Genomic DNA, 19,820 nt, shown 5'->3' with positions numbered 1-19,820 from the left:
AAAGCCCCCCACGGTGCTCACAGCTTGTTCCCTGCTTGTCACACGGGGACGTTCTTACAAGTCATCCCCTTTTTATTTTTTTTTCCCCTCCACCCATCCATCCATCCTGGCGCCCATCTAGCTCGCTTCTTCAGAACAATTAAGGTTGACTTCATGCTCCACGGGGCTTTCCATCATAATGGAGAGACGAGTGAAACAAGGAAGAGGCTCGTCGGAGGGATATTTAATTCATGTCACTCTCACTGCCTGCATCTCTCCGTTCCCTGTCTTTTAGCACAGCTCACTGCCCCCAACATGGTGCAGTGCCGGGCTAGGCTACACCACGCTCACACTAAAGGAGAGGACTGTGGTCCGTTTTAATGGAATTGTGTTGCTACACTATAAGGGAGCTCTACACAGGATGCAGTCAGCAGGCGAGAGGAGGGAGTCAGCTTCATTCTAACGTGATTGTGCTCGTTTCGCTGCAGACACTGCGGAGTAATGTGGCAACAACGTTTCTGCATGAGTGTGTGTGTGTGTGTGTTTGCTGCATGGATACTGGTGTGTACGTGTGTGCTTTTTTAAGTCAGAAATAGACGGGAAATAGAAGGGAAAGAAAGGGAGGAAAAGACAGAAAAAGCAGTGCCATTAAAGAAAAGAGAGCGCCGAAACAAACACTCTGTTCCTGAAACCTAAAGAAAGGCGAGGGAACAGAGCTTTGTTAAGTGCATGTGTGTGTGGATGGATGCGCACGTAGAAGGAAGAGGGAATGTGGGGTGCAGCTGTTGTGGCCTCGGCAGATACGAGGCGAAATCTCTCACTACGATCTTCAAACACTTAACAAGACGGCGATGGAAAAAAAAAGAAAGGGAGAAGGGGGGACAGATAGACTTTCAAGATAAGATGAAAGATGCAGATGAGAGGAGACGGTGATAAAGAAAGAAGGCTACACAGAACACACCTGGTTTGACGGAATAAAACACAGAAAAGTGCACAGATTCTGGCGTGAAAAAGATTTAAACATGTGCTATGTTTAAAAAAAAACGGTGCAACTGCAGCCCCCAAATGAGATGCCTTTGTCACTGTTTTTGAGTGACCTATTTAAAAAATGTTTTCCAAAAAACCTTGGCAAAATGTCTCCCGCCCGATCTCGCATCTGAAGTTTGAGGAGTGGGAGGTCCATTTTTCTGCGGCTCATCTAATTAGTTCAAACTTAAAGCAAGTGACTGTTGTGTGACCTCCCAGCATGGTGGATTTTTATACACATCCCAAAGCAGCTCAAAGGGAAGACGTCGTAGTGTGTCTTTTTTTTTTTTTAACAACTGCAGGAACAAGCCAAGAGAATAAACTGCACCAACTATCACTATACTGCACCAGAGACAGAGTCACGCACTGGAATGTGAGCGCAGATACAGTAGGGGATGTAGATACCTGTGTGTATATTGTATCGCTCAGTATAATCGAGCCTTTGTGACCTCATAACAGGTTGTTAATAACTACCCACCTTTATTAAAGGCTCCCCAGTTTCCCTCATAATTACTGATGTTAATGTCTAAACCCCTATACAGCCGAGCTGACCTCATTTTCAGGACTGCCATTTTGAATTTATATTGCTGTCAGGTTGGGAAACTGTCAAGGAGAGTGTATAACTCTAATAAATCTCATACTATCTACTACAGCCAGCACAAACTACCTAAATACTTACAGCTGCAATGGGGCAAATATATACATTTTAATTCACACTTTTTTTCTTTCTTTTTTTTGAATTACTGAATTTAAATAGTAATTCAAAGGCAAAAGCAGCAAATGAGATGAGAAACTGACGCAATTTTGGAAGAGTAGGAGATAAAAAGTAATGGGAGGTAGAGTTGACAAGACAATGTATTCTTTCCGTCTTAATATTAAGCTCTGGCTGTCATTAGTCCCTCGTGACAAACTAAACATCACTTTAAGGCACTTTTCATTGTTTGTAGTAACTGATTGGCAGCCATTTTGTTCTCTCTGCCATGCATTGTAGGTTTGTTGCACTTCACTGGAGCTAATCATGCAATTCTTTTGGTTAAAAGGGATAGTTTGGATCCTTTAAAGTGGAGTTGTATGAGGTACTTATCCATATGCAATGTTTTATCTACAGTAGATGTCAATCGCCACGCCCCCAGTTTGGAGAAGCAGGCAGGTGTACCGACACAGAGGCCAAACATGCACTGCTGTCGAGGCATCAGCAGCAAAACATATTTGAGGTACCTAAAAAATGCAATATCAGTTGAAGTGTACACTATATTAAGAACATTTTCACCACTTTGCCTTGCTTTTACTACCTTACCCTTTGCCTCAGACAGCCATTTCCAACAGGAAGCCATTACAACGCTCTCTTCAATGCCAGACTCCATTGAGTAAAACAGTGATTTAAGAACGCTAAACACAGGAGCTGCTGGTCTATGGCTGCCTCAATGAATTACTTTGTTTGTGCTATTGTGTGACTTTGGTGTTTAAAAGCTTTAGCTTGGATTCGACAAAGTCACACACCGACACAAATGAACTAACTAAGGCAGCAGTGGACCAGCAGCTCCAGTGTTAGGCGAGCTAAAGTTACTGTTTTTGTCAGTGGAGTCTGGTAGCTTGGATGGGAGCATAGATGGGGAACTGGTAAGGTTAAGCATTGAAATTATAGCTGATATTGAGTTTTTTAGGTGGCTTAAATACATTTTGCTGCTAACCCCATTCACAGCAGTACATTGCTTAGCTTTCATGGGGATACTCCTACCTGCTTCTCCAAAATGGTGGCGTGCCGACCAACATTTACTATATCTAATACACTGATTAAGTACCTCATACAATTCTGCCTCAGAACATGAACTGTCCCTTCCATGTTCTCTTTTACAATATATTTTTATTTAATGTGTAGATTTTAATGATATTACAAACAAATTTAAAAACGGAAGGGATGGAATTACAATTAGCATGAGTGGACAAAAGGGTCTATTATTCTACTTTAACGGTTGGGACCGAGCATGAAAAGATATTTAATCACAGCCTTACTGACTGGCTTTAAAGATTATTTTGTGTCACAGCTGTGAATATGCTCACATTTAATAAAAAGGAAAGGTAGTGTACGTCTAAAATGACATGAGCAATTAGGCTGACTCCTGTTACAGTATGTAGCCACACTCTTTTATAGCCTTTTTTCTTTGTAACTACTTTCTTGTTGCCTTCCGTCATTGGTAACACACCACCTAGGGGACTTAGTGGGGATCAGTCCACATATGGAGTCATAAGGTGGCTGCAGGTCTATGAGGGTGGTAAGTTTCTGACTCCACCAGAAAATCTTTTTCAGCTATAGATCCTGAACAAGCTGTCAATCTCAACTCTGATGCCTTTAGTGTTACAAATACATATTCATGTCAACATAAATAAGCCATCAGGTCAACACCCCTAAGGGCAAAGTTGGCTGATATTTATCTGTGTGTATCGCCGGAGCATGAGTGACAGTAGGAGGTAATAATAAAGTCTGAAAATCCAGCCTCTCACTCACATCTCTATCTCTCTCCCTTCACTATAACTGTGATTGACAAGTCCTCCTGAAAGATGCTTCTAGTTAATAAGTAGCTGTCGCTCATAATGAGGCAGTCTGCAGTATGTAGCAAGCATTAAGATCCACTGAGGTTCTGCAGCTTAAAGACCAAGTGTAGACAATTTAATCAGACAATTTTAACATTCAGAAAAACGAGGAAATGTTTCTGTGAAGGCATTTTTTTTAAATATCACTCTCACATTGATGCAATTGCCTCGTGACACAAAGACGAGGAATGAAAAGACTTTCACAGCCAGCAACTGCATGCATGTGTTATCTGTATATTAGTCAGGCTTAAGCCGAGATGACAAAATTCTCTCCTCCAAAGCTGTGATAGCTGCGTTCTTCTCTGTGTGCCTCTTCAGTCTCTCGGTCACCGAGCTTACGTTATATTTATTGTAGGGTATTTCTGTCGGCTTATGGTGGCTGACAAGAGCCGAGTCAAGCAGATCAGAAATTCAATTTACTGCTGAGACACTTGGGTTAATCAACAAGAAACACAAAAAAAAAGATGGATAGACGGACCCACCCCAAAAACGCGCACACACATTAGTCTGACAGTCACTCATATGCAAAAACACAAATGCACACAAGACAAACAGACAAGAGGATTAGTCTGATGTTAGCCAGGCTGCTGTTTGTTCATCCTTGTAAAGACACCACAGAGTGACAACACGCTCTATCTGGTACACACAAAAACACTTGTACAGTAATAATGGCAAACAAATAGTTTAATAGATATAAATGTGGCAGCGCTGCGCTGATGAACCTCGCCGCATGTCAAAAGCATGCAGAGCACCCATCAGATGTTACATCTCCCAGTGTGAGCAGCTTCCGCAGAAACAGTGCGTCTCGTTCAGTGGAAGAAGATAACGGCAAAAAAAGGAGGACTAAGCAGCAGCGGAAGGGTAAAATGGAGAAGATGAAGTATGTAAGGAGATTAAGGACTAGAGTAAATGCCTACACGAGTACAACATCAAAATCAATTTATATTCCAGTTTCGCTATCACATAACGCAGTGTTAGTCCTCCCATCCCGAGCCTTTTGTCAATTAATGGAAGACTGGAAAAGATGCTTTGGGTAGTATGGGTCATAACTTTTATTTTTACAGTGCCAGGGCTACCCATTCAGTTGATTTTATTGCAGAAAAGGGCCTTTACAGCTCCTGACCCTACCTGGCTGCAGCTGTCTCTGTTAAAACGCACTCTACTTTTGCAAGCCTGTGTAATGTGGAACTTTGTGTGTGTGGGCTGGTCTATAAGCATGCATATTGCTGCAATCTCTGTATACACTGCTGCTGTTCCTGAGGCTGAAGCTCTCTCCTGAGAGACTTAGTGAAGGAGCGACAGACGCCGTGAGAAAGAGGAAGGAGAGAGGGAGAGAGAGTCGAGGACACGGAGAGAGAGTAAAGAAGAAGAGAGCTGAAGATGAAGAGGCAGAGAGACGAGGGGAATAGGGATGGAGCAGGAGGCAGAGTGAAAGGGGGGCTCAAACTATGCAGCACAAATACAAACTTTCTATACTTCGGAAGAGACGCCATCAGGGAAAGCCAGAAAGACGAGGGAAGAAGAGGGAGGAGATGGAGAAAAAGGAGGGAAATATACTCATAGAAAGCGCTAACAGCTCCATTTCCTCTCGTCCCACATATTCATTCAAATCGATTCCCTTTGAGAAGTGAGAGGCCATTTCTCATCTGCGAGACAGCTGCATCTAGCTATTGGAATAACTCACACAAACATACAGGAGCTGCGCGCACACACACACATGCACACATAAGTGTTTTCATATATACAGTAACATACAGACGCTCACGCAAATGCTACACACACCAAGAATGCAAAACAAGGAGTGCTAACAAGTAAAGTGTTACCATGGGAATCTTGCTGAGGACGGTCTTACCGAGGTAATAGGATATCTGACAACACCCCAGTGATGTCATTATCGCAGTCTGGAACCCACACACACACACACACACACACACACACACACACACACACACACGCACACACATACAGCCAATTATAGACACACAAATACAAATTGCCTTTGTTGGCAAGATATTGATAGACGTGCACACAGACACACACATACAGTATTTAGAGCACTGAGGCACAATGCACATTTGTATACACACACACGCCCAATATTTTCGGTGCAGAGGCGTGTGACAGCGTGGCGGGCCCTGTGGTTTAGCGGGCTGAAGATGTTCTAGTTAAATGACAGTGTGATTTAAGCCAAACAAAAACAAACGTCTCCGCGCAGTAATTGGACAAACTCATGAATGATATCATAAAATGTTATTTCTATCCACTCTCTCAGTCTCGCTCCTTCCCTCCCTTCCGCTCTGATTTGCTATTTGACACGAGCAGGAAGCAGTAAACATCACAGTGCTTGTATGCATGTGTGTGTGTGTGTGTGTGTGTGCGTGTGTGTGTGTGTAATTATACCGCCTGAGGGGAGACAACAACAGGGATGGATGAATAATGTCCTTTGATCACAATAACTCCACACACACACACACACACACAAACACAAACGTTTGCATCTACTACATTAATGCTGGCAGTTACATCGGGTGTGTGTGTTTAGTTGGTATAAAAAACTTTTTTCAGCCACCAGCCGCCATGACAGCTGCCAGCTGCCAGCAAACACATGCACGCACATAAGCGCAAACACAAGGAGTGCCAGAGCAGTGGAGTTTATCAATATGCACGATCAGAGGACCCTGTTCATCCTGGGACGCATCGACAAATGTCACCACTATGGATCGATAAATTACATAAATACCCTGGCAGCATGTTGGCATACTGAATGTGTGTTTGTGCGTCATTGTTTAATTAGGTAAATGGAAACACTGAGTAACAGTAGCTGCTACAGTCCAGTCCAGTCAGGCCCAAATGTAAGTTGTAAGCTGACTGAAATAAAACCATTTAACCCTCCTACTGTGTCAACACTGGCCAATTGTAACTTCCCTATGTCATTAATATGGCATACATTTAATCTGAATGACTGAAGGCTTCATGTATCCCTCCACAGTTGGCATTTGACCATATAAAACTACTGACTGCCCCTTTCGGCCAAATATTTTTTATCGAACTTTCCACATCTGCAGTGCTCCTGGTCAAAATTGGCTGGCCATAGGAAATCAATGTGTGAGACTGCATTCTGTTCAATAATCCTTAAGCATTCCCTTGATCACCTCATCTCACCACAGGAAGCACACTTTCCAAACAAGACGATATAATGGTAGTTACAGGAACGCACCTCTTTCTGTGCCCCCATTGGGAGCCAATAACCTTTGGGAGCTGATCTACCCTCTGAGCCACAGGCATCTCATGCACATCTCAACCATGACGTGAGTGAGGCAGATACATTACTCAGTACTGATTGATGAGGGCAAAAAGGGGTGGTCATATGTTAAGGTAGCCGAGTACAGCTCAGTAAAAATGTTAACAGCTATGTCTCCGTAGTTTGTTTGGGGCATGAAGTATTTCCCAAAGTTCAAACCAGTAAAAAAAAATATTTAGCAAGTTATTCCAGTTACACAAGTAAAGGCCTTTGCATGCTGAGTTAGGTTTTTCCTGGTCATCCGGAATTATTGATACACACAGAAACCTTGCACAATTATTCCAATGCATTTTTCTATTTGTTGCGCCAGACATGGCAAAATGAAAAGACACATTTCCTCCTTTGCCTCTCTCCACTGGAGTTACCTATCTGGCTGTCACCACTCCCTCCCTGTCTTTCATTTGGCACTGCAGCTGCATGGCGGAGCGGAGCTGTCCTCCCTCTCTGTCTCCACATTCTGTGTGCGTTCCACATCCTCCTCCTCTTCCCCATCACCCACCTGAATATTACTTTCTGACCTGCTGAACGTGAGCTACCTGAGTTATGAAATTATTCTGTGCCCCATGTCCCTCTGTCTTGTTGCTGATGTGTCCTGCCGCTCCATTTTCTTAACCGATTCTACGTCAAACATCTCTCAAGGATTCAAGGAATGTGAAAAACGCAGAAAATCGAACTTGTTCCAAAAATTTTAATGATTATGGACTCAATGTGCAAACATGACACAGTGCGAGGATGTATTTATTTTTAGATGTTCAACAATATTGGATGAAAAAATGGACTGAATGTGCAAAGGCCTTAACGCGAGTTACTGGACTGACCTCTGTGGATTGAAAGGTCTGTTGTGTCGGACTTGTGACCACTCCAAGCTGTGATGTAGCACCAGTGAAACACTATATCACAAATGGGTGAACACAGTTCATCCATTAAATTTTTTTTTCTTTCTTAATTTGTCATGTAGATCATATTTTTTGTATCTTAAATAGCACTTTATAAATGCTATGTAGTCACCACTTGCGAGCACAAGCAAGATTATTTTCCTAGTGTAGTTACTCTTAAACACCCCTTTTCACCAAAATTAGCGCATTTTTAAACGCCAGAAATTCCGCTAAAAACAGACAACAGACTTGTTTCCCATTGCCTGCAGACCAGAGCCATGTACACAACTGTGTGCAGTAGACAAGTATGCCTTTCTGTTTGTTTTTTTTTCTTTCTGTTGCATCATGTTTGATGTCACAGATGCACCGGAAAACAAGTTAGGAAAAAGTAAAAGCAGCATGAAGGCCAGTGAAAATGTTACAGTGGTTACTTCTTCTTTATATCTGTTACTTAGACAGCAGCAAAAGGGACTAAAACTTGCATGTTCTTTTGGGTGTCGTATTTTCATCACTGCTGATCGGCGCTGGAGCCAATAAATACCTGTGACTACTGCAGAGTCATTTGACCCCCGACTGTAACCTTTCCCATTAAATACAAAAGCCAGATGTTAGCAGGTGTTTGTGAATTTTTTCTGCAGTGGAAAAGAGGCTAAAGAGACAATGTCTGTTTCACAGGAAACATTTGTTTGAGTTTGGTGTTGGAAAAAAATGACAAATGACGAATTCCAAATTTGTACAGCATTCATTATTTGTTTTTCTTTTCTTTTTTTTTTATGGAGGTGTCAGAGGACTAATCAGGGCGTCTTGGGCTTTGCTTGGAATACCAAAGCATATGAAGAGCCTGTGCTCCACTAAGCGTCAGACAAAATATTCATTAATTTGTTTGAATCGCTGAATAATTAATTAACCAACCCATGTCAATGAAGTGTCACTTGTTTAAGATGCTCAAGGGATGAATTCTGAAGTGAAAATGCTGTGTGTGTGAGCGTGTGTGTGTATCTGTCTTTGTGAGGACCTAGTTGAGTTTTAGAGCTTCAGAGTGAGGACATTTATGGAAAGTGAGGACATTTTGGGACAAACATTTAAAGGGCTGTTTGGGGGTTCCAATTTGGTTTTAAGGTTTAGATTAGAATTAGGTTTAGGTTAGGGTATCGTAAGGGTGGTGGTTAGGGATTTAGTTGAGATGATTGAGGTTAAATAAGGGGCCAGGGAATGCATAATAGCAATGTAGGTCCCCACATGTACAGGAAGACAAACTTGTGTGTGTCCATGTGGCAGCTAAGGCAACATCACTGCAGGAGCAAAGGCAAGACTGACGTGGCACCATACAGAACACACACACACTCATATCTGCAGTGTTACAGAGAGCCGACAAACATTAAAGAGCATAACAATATGTTCCAACTCTTTGAACACTTTTTGTTTTATTCAGCAGCAAAGTGTTTTTCTTTAAGAAGCGAGACAGAGAGGGACATCTCCCATCGCTGCTGTTAACACATCTGGTGCATGCAGACCATGATTAAATTCACAAGGCGTGCTCTGAAGAAGCCAAGAGAAAAAGAAAACAGCTGCAGCAGCCGAAGACATCAGAAAATCAAACTGAAGTGTCAATAGACAGGTCTGAGTTGGGACAGGCACGGACAAAGACTTAAGAAATACAGAGAGTGTTTGTGACCAACATGATCCAGTTGCCATTATTGACCTCCGAGTCAGTCGATAACCATTTAGTGTGAGAATTACATGAGGCCAATCAACAAGCCGGGCCAGACGTCCACCCACACAATTACGACGGGTGAGGAAAATGAGAAAGTGAAAGAGAGAACAAAAGCCATAAAAGGGACAAAAATAAAAGTTGTAACGAATGCCAGCAATGAGCAAAATAATAAAATCTCATATTTATTTGGGGGGGGGGGGGGGGGGGGGTATTTTGTTTTTCTACCCACCGAATTTTAAAGGAGCTGCCAGGGTGGTACCTTCATGGTGAATTGCTGAGAATGCAGCAAAGGGAAGACTTTTCTTTCCTTAATCAATAATGTATTCTTTTCAATACAGGCGCGAGATGCATTATTCAACAAAGGATAAGAGATGTATGGAAGGGACCAACACAGGGAGATACTGCAACATTTATCTAATTAACAGGCAAGAATGAAAGACATAGAGGAGGATGGAGAGATGTGTTTAGGGACAGCACAAGGAGAAAGGGAGAAAAAGAAAAGCAAAGACAGAGAGGAGATAGAGTCCTTTTTACATAGAGAAGCTCTCAGATAGTATCCTCTAGAGGTTGACGTAGAAACAGCTTGGACTGGAAGTCCTCGGCACCAAGAGATTTAGCCTCCAAGTGATGGGAAAAGGAAGCGCACACACACTTACACACTATAGTCGGTGCATGCTGAAGCATTAAAGCATATATACGCAGGGAAATTTCACGCACGTCTCTGCACACACAAGTACGAAGGCGTAATCGTGAATAGACAAACACACTGAGGGTCTTACAAGGCGTAATCATTGGAGGCGGGCTTCTCATATTTCACATGAGGATTAGCGAAAATCTGCCTGGAACAAGGCGGCAGAAAGACTCCGCTACTCACACTTCAGAGGGTAACCATCTAAACCTTAACCTACTAAAGAGGGTAAGCAGTTATATAAACTTTAAAAGGAGGGTAGAAGACTGTGTAAACCTTACAAGGAGAGGATGCAGCGCAGAGAGGACACACTAGTAGAATCTTAATCCTTGTTTGGGATGGAAACACTGCAGCACTCACTAAACAGATTTAACCGTTGTATTTTTGTGTGGGGGGGCGGATATCACACACTAAACACTATCACGGCCATTATCCTGCTGACTCTGAGTGTAAGTGATGCCAGGCTCTGTGATCACATAATAAACTGTGCAGTCTAAAGTGAGGCAGCAGAGATACATAAAAGGCAAACTGATGTATTCACCTCAGGTTTATGTACAAAAAAGTTATTTTAGCTAAATAAGAGTAAAACTATAACTCCGTGGTGGCAACTAGTGCTGGAGATTAGTTGACAAATCAATTTTGATAATAGATGAAGCCATTTATCAAACAAATATGCCAAAAATGTGCTTACTCTATCTTCTCACTGGTGAGAATATCTTTATAAATTGAACATATTTGGATTGTGGGCTGCTAGTGAGAAAGAGAAGAAGAATTTGAAGAAGTCACCTTAGTCTTGACAAAATTATGATCATCTATGATCTTTTTTAACTATTTCATGACATGTTATAGTATAGACATATCATTGAAACCATGACTGATAATGACCTTCAATGCATTGTGGGATAGTGATTATTTCAAAACACATTAAAAGTCTTCATATATTTTAGGATTTAGCTGAAGTGCAAATTTTCAATTTTGGTTCAGTTTTTCAGCATTTTGATTGTTTTGACCTCTACATTCACACTTTTACATGTTTGACCTAGATCGAACCCCTAGCTTAGATGTCATATTAAATGTATGAGATGGCCTTTGATATATTAGTAAAAAATTTGGTGTGAATCAACCATGAATATCCTGTAATGTGTCCTCACATACACATTACATTAAAGCAGCTGTGCGGAGCTTTTTACCATTAATAAAACTGTCCCTAGTTCGTATCACCCCACCTTGAAGATCCGCATATTTATTTGAACCCAACAGCGACAAAAAAGCCTTTCTCTATATGGCTATTTAGCGTAGCCTCGGTCGGGTCGGACACAGCTGAAGTCAGCAAACCAGAATACGGCACCTGGAGGTTAGTAAGTCTGCACGCCCGCAGCGGCCCGCAGCCATTAAACCACAGAAGAAGAAGGAGCCGTGTTTACGAGTAGGATTTAAGGAACAGGCTAAATGACATGTAGTAGGGAGTAGTGAATGATTTCGGACACATTGCACACTCTTGTACAGTAGGTGGTGGTATGCACCTGGAAGTTGTTTGCGATCCGCCAATAAATTAAGAGAAGAAGAAGAAGAGCCGTGTTTACAGAGAGTAAGCGTAAGCGGTACGCAACGGTCATTACTGAACACCTGACAGTTTTACCAGATGTATCTATAAGGACTTGGTTGTACTTTCGATGTCATGGCAGATAAACAAGGAGCACCATGTAAAAGAAAAAAAACAGAATATACAGCAGGCAGTTGTCCTCAGTTTATAAGAAACTCAGAGCTACACCAGAACATTTATGATTTTTCTCTCGCTCTCCAAAACAAATGCATGTGGTAATTGCCGGTTGCAGTCGAGATTTTACGACACCAGGCTGTGGGTGTCATACCACTTCGACCAAAGGGGGCATTATAATCAACGAAAACGTAAAGTTCCGCACAGCTGCTTTAACTGTTCTCAGATGAGAATGTTGCATCCCCAGAATGTACTGACAATGATGATGAACTTTGTGCACTGTGAAGTGGACTTGAAGCTTATACAAATAAGCCGTTTTCTCATATGAATTCTGGACAATGTACAGAAGTGTTTTGTTTATGTATCCAGTTCATTAGCACAACCGAGTCTCTTCCTATTTGTTGAATTTGTCCGACGATTTGGTGATGGCGCTTACTGACAGACAGTTCTTGAACTCGTTTCTCCAGTTAGACATTTTTGTTGACATCTTTGTGTAAATGCAAATTATTTTTTACCCTTGCATGTTTGTATTCTTCTGGTTTCACACCACTCACTGTGAGTTCTCCAGACAATAACCTGCTCTATTCACATATGGACTCAACTGGACATAACATGGACTTTGTGCTAGGGAGCCAGCAGGGTAACATCCATTTAAAATCTAGTCACAGGAGGTTAAAAAGAGGAGAAGTCACGGCTTCACATTGAGTCATATCATTGGGGTACAGCACATACACAGTCAGCGTGGGGTTGGAATATTTTTTTTTTCGAAAAACAAAGATATGAGTGAAAAGCAAAACTATGCAATTATAAAAAAAAAAAAAGGTCCTTCGTAAAAGACCACAAACAAATGCTTTCTATATGAAAATGTTCTATTGTAGACTGGGCGCAATCCAATCAAGCGTAATGAAAAAATTCTGTCAGGCCAAGTGCACTAAAAGAGGCTAAAAAGTGCACACCCAAAGAGCTGACCGGACATGATCCCTTTATTTCTAGCGCTGTCTGCTCTAACCCTGCAACATCGCAGCTCCTGTTACATGTGTACATACACATGTGTAACACCCAATACCTCCCACGGGGTCAGAGAGCAAGTCCCAGCCTTCACTTAATAGCCCTGATCCGGTCTAACTGATTCAGACATTTGCGTTCTCACATACATCTCCTCTGGGTAATGTCTCGATAAGTTCAGGGTTGCATTGCGTGTGTGTACGGGGCTATAGTCAGATAAATGGGGAGCAGAGACGAATAATGTGAGAGAGAAAACAAAGAGAAGACAAAGTGGTGGGTCGAGCACTTTAAAGTGGATTACTTTCTCCTCATCTGTTCCTCCAGAGGAAATGCTGCCGCTGTCAAGGAGCTGAATTGCTTCTGTTTCAATGACACCCGCTGACGGGGGACATGAGGTGTGTGTGTGTGTGTGTGTGTGTGTGCTGCTAAAGGGGATGGTGTGTGGCAGGTGCCAATCAGGACATTCTGTAATTCCCCTCCACTCAGCCTCGCCTCTGGTCAAGCTGAGAGATTATCCCTCACCCCTTCATTTCCCCCGCCACCCCTCTCCACCTCCTCTATTTCAGCACTCGCCTCCCTCCCTCCCTCCCTCCTCTGCGCTCTCTTCTGACACTCTCCTCTCCCTCCTCTTAAAGGTGCCACGTATAGCATTATAGGATCAATAAACCATTACCCCAGTAACTTTAAGACATTTGTATATTTACTGTAAACAAACAAGGTAGTCGCTGAGAGGTTCCACAGTCTCAACTGACCTCTGCACTGCGTGTTTTATTGTGGGCCACAGGGTCGGATTTGGTGGAGTGCCGAGGAGAGAGATTGCTCCGCGGCATGAAATAGGAAGAAGGATGCAATTCTTTCAGTGCCACTGGAGCTAAAGATTTGTGATTTTCTCACACTGGCGGATCTTGAAGAAAAAAGGTTTATAGGAAAACAATTCATCCTCTTTAGGAAAGTTAAAAAGAAAAGATAAACACACACTAGTGGCTCTAGGTTGTGGGGAAAGAAGCTAAGATTTATCAAAAGAGTGGTGGCAATTTTGAAAAAGACTTGCACTAACAATACCATCGGATAGGACGCAGATTTTGTTTGTTTACAATAATTACACCGAGACACTATACGTGTCGATAATTTGACAATCACCACGAAACACTTATGTTTCAAAATGCTATATGTAGCATCTTTAAGTCTGGCTAACACACTGCCTGCCAAGCCTTCTTTGATCTCACGGGCAATAACACAGATAAGAATATCCTCATTGTGAATCTGATGAATCCCAGGAGCTAAGCAGTGCCTTGTGAATCCGCAGTATCATGTGCTGTTCATCTATCCCTATTCACACTTCAAAGTGATTGGCAGGCGAGGGGCATTGCCTATTCAAATGCGAGCACCAATCGGGGCTCTTGCACTTTGTCTGAGGGAATCCTGCACCATGAATGGAGACTTCCAAGATTACAGCTCACTGTGCCACGCAGTTTGCCATCAGCCAAACTTACAAACACCCACTCCTTCCATGTTTCCTCACCCTCTCCTCTTCAGTCATACAATCCTCTTCCCTTCCGTCTGTTCTCTACTTACTTTTCAAAGGCTCTCTTCTTCTAGCCTCCAACACTTCTCTGCAGATACTTACCTCATCCTCCTACCCCCTTTACTTCCTCCACATCATCTCTTTCCACCAATGCTAGCCTGGTTTCCTCTGTGTTTCTGTCTCTGGACACTAGCTTTGCTGATATTTGAGAGGTGTAACTAATTGGCAAGACTTCCCACCTGTCTGTTAGCATAAGACTATACTATTTTCATGCACATGACAGCCAAATGCGTGACAGGTGAGTGAATGTGTGCTTGATTTTCTCGGGTTCAGCAAAGACTTCAAACCAGAACTTTGGCAAGTCACTCCAAACAATAACATTCAATCAATGAATCATTCATCATCATACATTCTCCCCTTCATTTTACCCCATACCACACCTGGCTTTGCACAACTTCATCCACTCATCAACAACATCCAAACATTCTTCAAGCAATCCTCCGTCCACCCATGATCCTCCATACCTTATCAGCCATGATCATGGACGAGCCTCCATGGATGCCCAGGATGGGTATGAGCGTCTGCGAGGAAATAAAATCCAAAATCTGGGCGATGGCCTCCTGGTCAGTGCCATCCCCAAACACCACGCCGTGGATCTTTGTCCCGGACATCAGGTCGCACATATGGGTGATGATGCTTTTCGGGTCGGTCTCGTTGACCAGCAGTGTGACCACGTTGACGTCGATGGGGTCCTCCTTGCTCCACAGCGCCCGGATGTCCCGGTCTGAGATGTAGCGCGTGCGCCCCAGGATCACCGCAATGTTCAGGACCGGTACTTTTTCCGAGGCACCGCCACCTCGCTGCTTTTGAGCCGCCACGGGGTCCGCAATCAGGGTCACTGCCACCAGGAGAGCCAAGGATAGCAGCACACTATTACCACCACTGCCACTGCTGCAACTGCTGCTCCTTCTACCCCTCCTCTTACTCCTTTTGCTGCTGAGGGACATACTGCCAAACCACTTCATCCCCTGCATGGGAAAAAGGATGAGGAAAAACAGAACAGATGAAGACGGATCAGAAAGAGAGAAGGTGTGGAAAGATGATGGCAGAGAGAAAAAGACAGGGGAGATAAATTGTTAATGCACAGCTCTTTAAGCCCACACATTCAGGTCGCATCTTTCTTTTTTATTCCACTTCTTCTCAGTAACGTTATTAAACACATAAACCTTGTGGGGAGGGAGATGGCCTTGAGAGGAAGTTGCGGAGGGGTGAGAGAAAGAGAAGATGACTAACAAGTATATACTTTATGGTCACGACGCTAGAATCAGATGATTCAAGAGCAAGCTGTGCTATTCGGAAGAGGCAGGCAGACATTTATACAGTTTACAAGTGTAATATCCTAAAACTCAACCTTCACAATAGATTGACTCATAACTTATCGGGGGGAACTATGAGTGACAAACTACACTGAACATTTATACCCATTTCACTTTCTGCCTGCTGGTTGATTTAGTTATTACATCATTTGCAGTGTTGTGCAGGACAAAAATATATCCCCTGAGGTTTGCTCCAGCGCCACCATGCAGTCAAGTGCAAAGGTATTCCCATCAGCCTCAGCTGTTCTGTCTTTTTACAGGGTTCCTACAGCTTACGGCAAGTTAGGTTTGAGACTTAATAAGAGTTTTTTAATGACAATAACTGCGAATGAAATAAGACCAATTTTACAAGAATCAAAATTGAAGGAAAAATAAACATAAACCGACGTTAACAGAACTGGGAAATACCTGGCACATTGCGTTTCTTACTGTGCATGTGGGATTTCACTGACTTGATTCCCATCATGCTCAGTTTGAAAAACCCTTTAGCATAAAGTACATTAAGCTTTGTATGTATTGCCTTAAATCAGTTTCAGCAATGCCTTCAAGTCATGGTTGAACATCCAATTTTCACTGAATTTACAGTCTTCCCCATGTCATCCAGGGTAAAGCGGCAGCTAGATGCAGACTACTCTGAGCATACCAGGCAGAAACACAATAGGAATGTTAATTCTATTTTTATGACTTTTGGAAGATTAATTTAAAACATAAAAACAGGCTACCAATTAAGGCTCTACTTTTAAATTAATTAATTTAAGCACAGATTTGCAGGAACCCTGTTTTGTGCTATCTATCTAATGTGAGCATGCTAAAACACTAAACTAAGATGGTCAACATGCTGAACATTATATCTGCTTAGCATCAACATGTTAGCATTGTAAATGTGAGCATGTTAGCATGCCGAAGTAAGTATTTATCTCAAAGCACTGCTGAGCCTCAGTACAGTCTCACAAAGCTGCTAACATGGCAGTAGACTGTTAGTGTTGCTCATATGCAACTAACATTTAAAATTTGGTTGAACCATTCACAGCTGCCTAAAATGAATCAAACCCATAATTCAAACATCATGTTCTCACTACATTAACCCCACTGTCATGAACTTAGTAGTGGGCTGACACTGAATACAATTGTCAGGACTTATAAAACTATGTGCTATTGTCACACTAAAATCTTAAATTCAAAGTCTGACAGAAGGGGCATCACAGTGCAATCACAACACTGTGGAACTGTATGGTAAGACCTGACATATACATTAATAAAACTGTGATTTCAATAGTAAAAAAACAAAAGAAAAAATAAATACTGTCTTTAATAACGATGGTTACACCTGCCCTGTGATGCTAGTTAGAGCAATTCCTCACCTGCAGCCTTATTTATCAGATTCTTGTATAAATGATTCAACATACAGAGAACAGGAGGTAAGTAAGAGACAAATTACAGAAAGGCTGAGAAAGAAAGAACAGACTGATGTAAACCAGCAAGTGCTATAAATAGCTTGGGATGCCACTACGGGCCTCGGACAGGGGGCAGAGGGTTTGAGGAGGGTTTCCTCAGTTGAAACAAATGTTTGTGTGTGTGTGTTTGAGAGTGTGGATGTGTTACTCTGCACCAAGCAGAGCTGAGGAGTGCAGTGACATGATCATCAGACTCAAATCACAACCTACACCACCCCTCTCCCTACAGAGATAACACTTGCTGGACCTCCTTGGACGTCCAATGCTCAGAGAGCATAAAATATTGAGCGAGTGTGCGTATGTGTGTGTGTGTGTGTGTGTGTGTTGGTTTATCATGATGTGCAAGACATATGAGCAGGTGTGCTGAACAGCGGAGCGTGAGCAAAATCAGAAGGGCATGAAACATATGGTCACATAATGTGTCCATGTGCATTGCTGACGATTTATGGATTCACTGACAGGTCTGCGTGCCTCTGCGTTGGTGCAGAGCCTGTTGGTGCATGATTGATTCACAGGAGCTGTTGTTTATCAAAACCAGAACAGATTTAAGCGCTGAGATCATAAGATCATAAGAAACTATCCTCATTTACAAAATGTTCTTTTGCATTAACATAAGCTGCAAAACAACACTGTGAAAAAGACTGTGAGATAACCACATGTTGCCAGCTATTGTCTTCTCATAAGCCACCGGTAAAGGAGTGACTCATGCAGATTTAATACTTACAAGGACATGATGTTTTCAGTCCTGCTTCTTTGTCAGCCTGTGTCTTGGTTAACAGAATACCTTGTAGCACTTTTAGCAATAACAGTTAGGACACTTTATTATATTATTGGTCGAGTTATTACATTATTGGCTTTATTACATTTTTAATCAGGTTAAGTGCAAGTTTCATTACATTTTAAGGTGTTCCTACATTTTCAGGAAATTATTACATTATTAGGTGCCACAATTCAAGCAAAGGACAAAAATACAGACTTTATTAAAACTGCATTATTGGACATTTTTGAGCATTTTGCTGCTATTTTCCCATGAACTGAAAGCTAATATTATGTCATTATGTCATAGGCATAGGGATGCCAGCAGTTAACTGTTAATCAGTTAACCGCCACAAATATTTTTGACTGGTTACAGATGTTGGTCTATAAGTTAAGTTTGCTACTCTCCAGTATACTGCACTGCACACCAACTGGATCTGGTGGGAGCTAATTAGCTAGCCATGCCCCCATTCGGTAGCCTGGAAATCCAGACCCAAATCTAGGGTTTTAGGGTCTGGCCATGAGTAATGAAAATGGCCCAACTCGAGGGGCGGCACCAAGCATGCATTTGTAAATATCACTGCACGCAATTGGATAACACTACGACCAATCAGAACAATACACAGGGTGACATATACGCTTAGCTACCAGCGGAGCTAACTGGTAGATTAGACTCTTGCTGTATCCGGCAGCTGTGATTGGCGCAGCTTGGTTTCATGGGCATAGGTAATGAGCATCACTCACACATCAATGGAACAGTCACCAGGAGCAATTTGGGGTTGCCCTAGGATGCTAGGACATGCAGACTGGATGAGCCTTGGATCTAAACCGCTGATCTTCTGATTGGTGGACGACCCACTCTACCTCTGAGTCGCCCTAACGTGCCCACCCTTTGGTCTCCTCCCAGGTTGTCCCTGCAAGCAAGCAGCTACATTTTGACCGCAAACCACCTTTAGCATTTGTAACAATTTTGGCACTTTTAGCTCTCTAAGCAGCGTTGGCGGTGTCTGTCTGTCAGCAAAGCCAAGAGGAAATAAAAGGCATGACATTTAAATCACAAAACATAAAAATGTACCCACCTCTAAATAGAAAGTGCTTTGAAATGTGACACCAAAGCATGTTGTGTTGCATTTTCTTCTTAAAAATGTTAGGAGTTAGTTAGTTAGCAGTTAATGGGTGTCAGGCTATCGAAAGCAAAATTTACCAGAGCTGAAATTCCTATCCAGCGATTGCATATCAGTATGTGTGACGATGCAGATCTGGATCTACTGCAGATGCAAAGTGAAAATGTCCAAATGTTTTGCACTACCAAGATAGTACAATTTGGCAGGAGTATGTATCTGTAATTTCTAGTTTTGGGTTTGTTGCAGGTTGTGCCATTATGTCTCTGTATTCACCTGTTACCAGTTTTTTAAGTAGACTTATATAAAGAACAAACTACTTAGCAAAGCAATTCAGTCCAAATTGTTTTGTGTGCCACCCACACCTGCCAACTGCTGTTTAACTGGCCTTCTGAGTTTCTGAATTGTCACAAAACTTTTTTCATATTGCTGGCATCCTTATTAGAATACCTTCTCGTCAAGCAATGTAATAAAAGACTTTTTTTAATTTGTAAAGTTTCCCATTACTGTTCAACCCTGTTTGCCCCGAGAAAGAGAAAACTGCGGCTGCATTGTCTATTTGTAAGTATGATGATGGTTTTAGATTATTTTCTGTGGGCTAGAATTTGTCATACCTTGTGATTCTGTAATGAAATTGAGACTCCAGCGGAAGGCTCTGTTGTGCGCTGAATAATGCATGTGGGCTCACTGT

The 19,820-nt window shown here is 42.3% G+C and overlaps 1 protein-coding gene across 2 annotated transcripts in view; it reads right to left on the bottom strand.

The window, feature by feature from the left end:
* The window catches only part of grin2aa (glutamate receptor, ionotropic, N-methyl D-aspartate 2A, a), a 226,614-nt gene that overhangs the window by 197,097 nt on the left and 9,697 nt on the right, over nucleotides 1–19,820 (bottom strand). Inside the window, exon 2 of one of the 2 annotated variants that reach the window (XM_033645183.2) lies at nucleotides 14,947–15,450. In XM_033645183.2, the coding sequence (XP_033501074.2) occupies nucleotides 14,947–15,447 (501 nt within the window). In that variant the 5' untranslated portion in view covers nucleotides 15,448–15,450. Of the gene's footprint in view, nucleotides 1–14,946; nucleotides 15,457–19,820 lie in introns of those variants that run through there. The other variant, XM_078161659.1, reaches the window with a different exon arrangement.

The sequence above is a fragment of the Epinephelus lanceolatus genome, chromosome 18 (assembly GCF_041903045.1).
Source record: "Epinephelus lanceolatus isolate andai-2023 chromosome 18, ASM4190304v1, whole genome shotgun sequence".
NCBI classification, from domain to species: domain Eukaryota; kingdom Metazoa; phylum Chordata; class Actinopteri; order Perciformes; family Serranidae; genus Epinephelus; species Epinephelus lanceolatus.
This window is presented reverse-complemented; position numbering and strand designations above follow the sequence as displayed.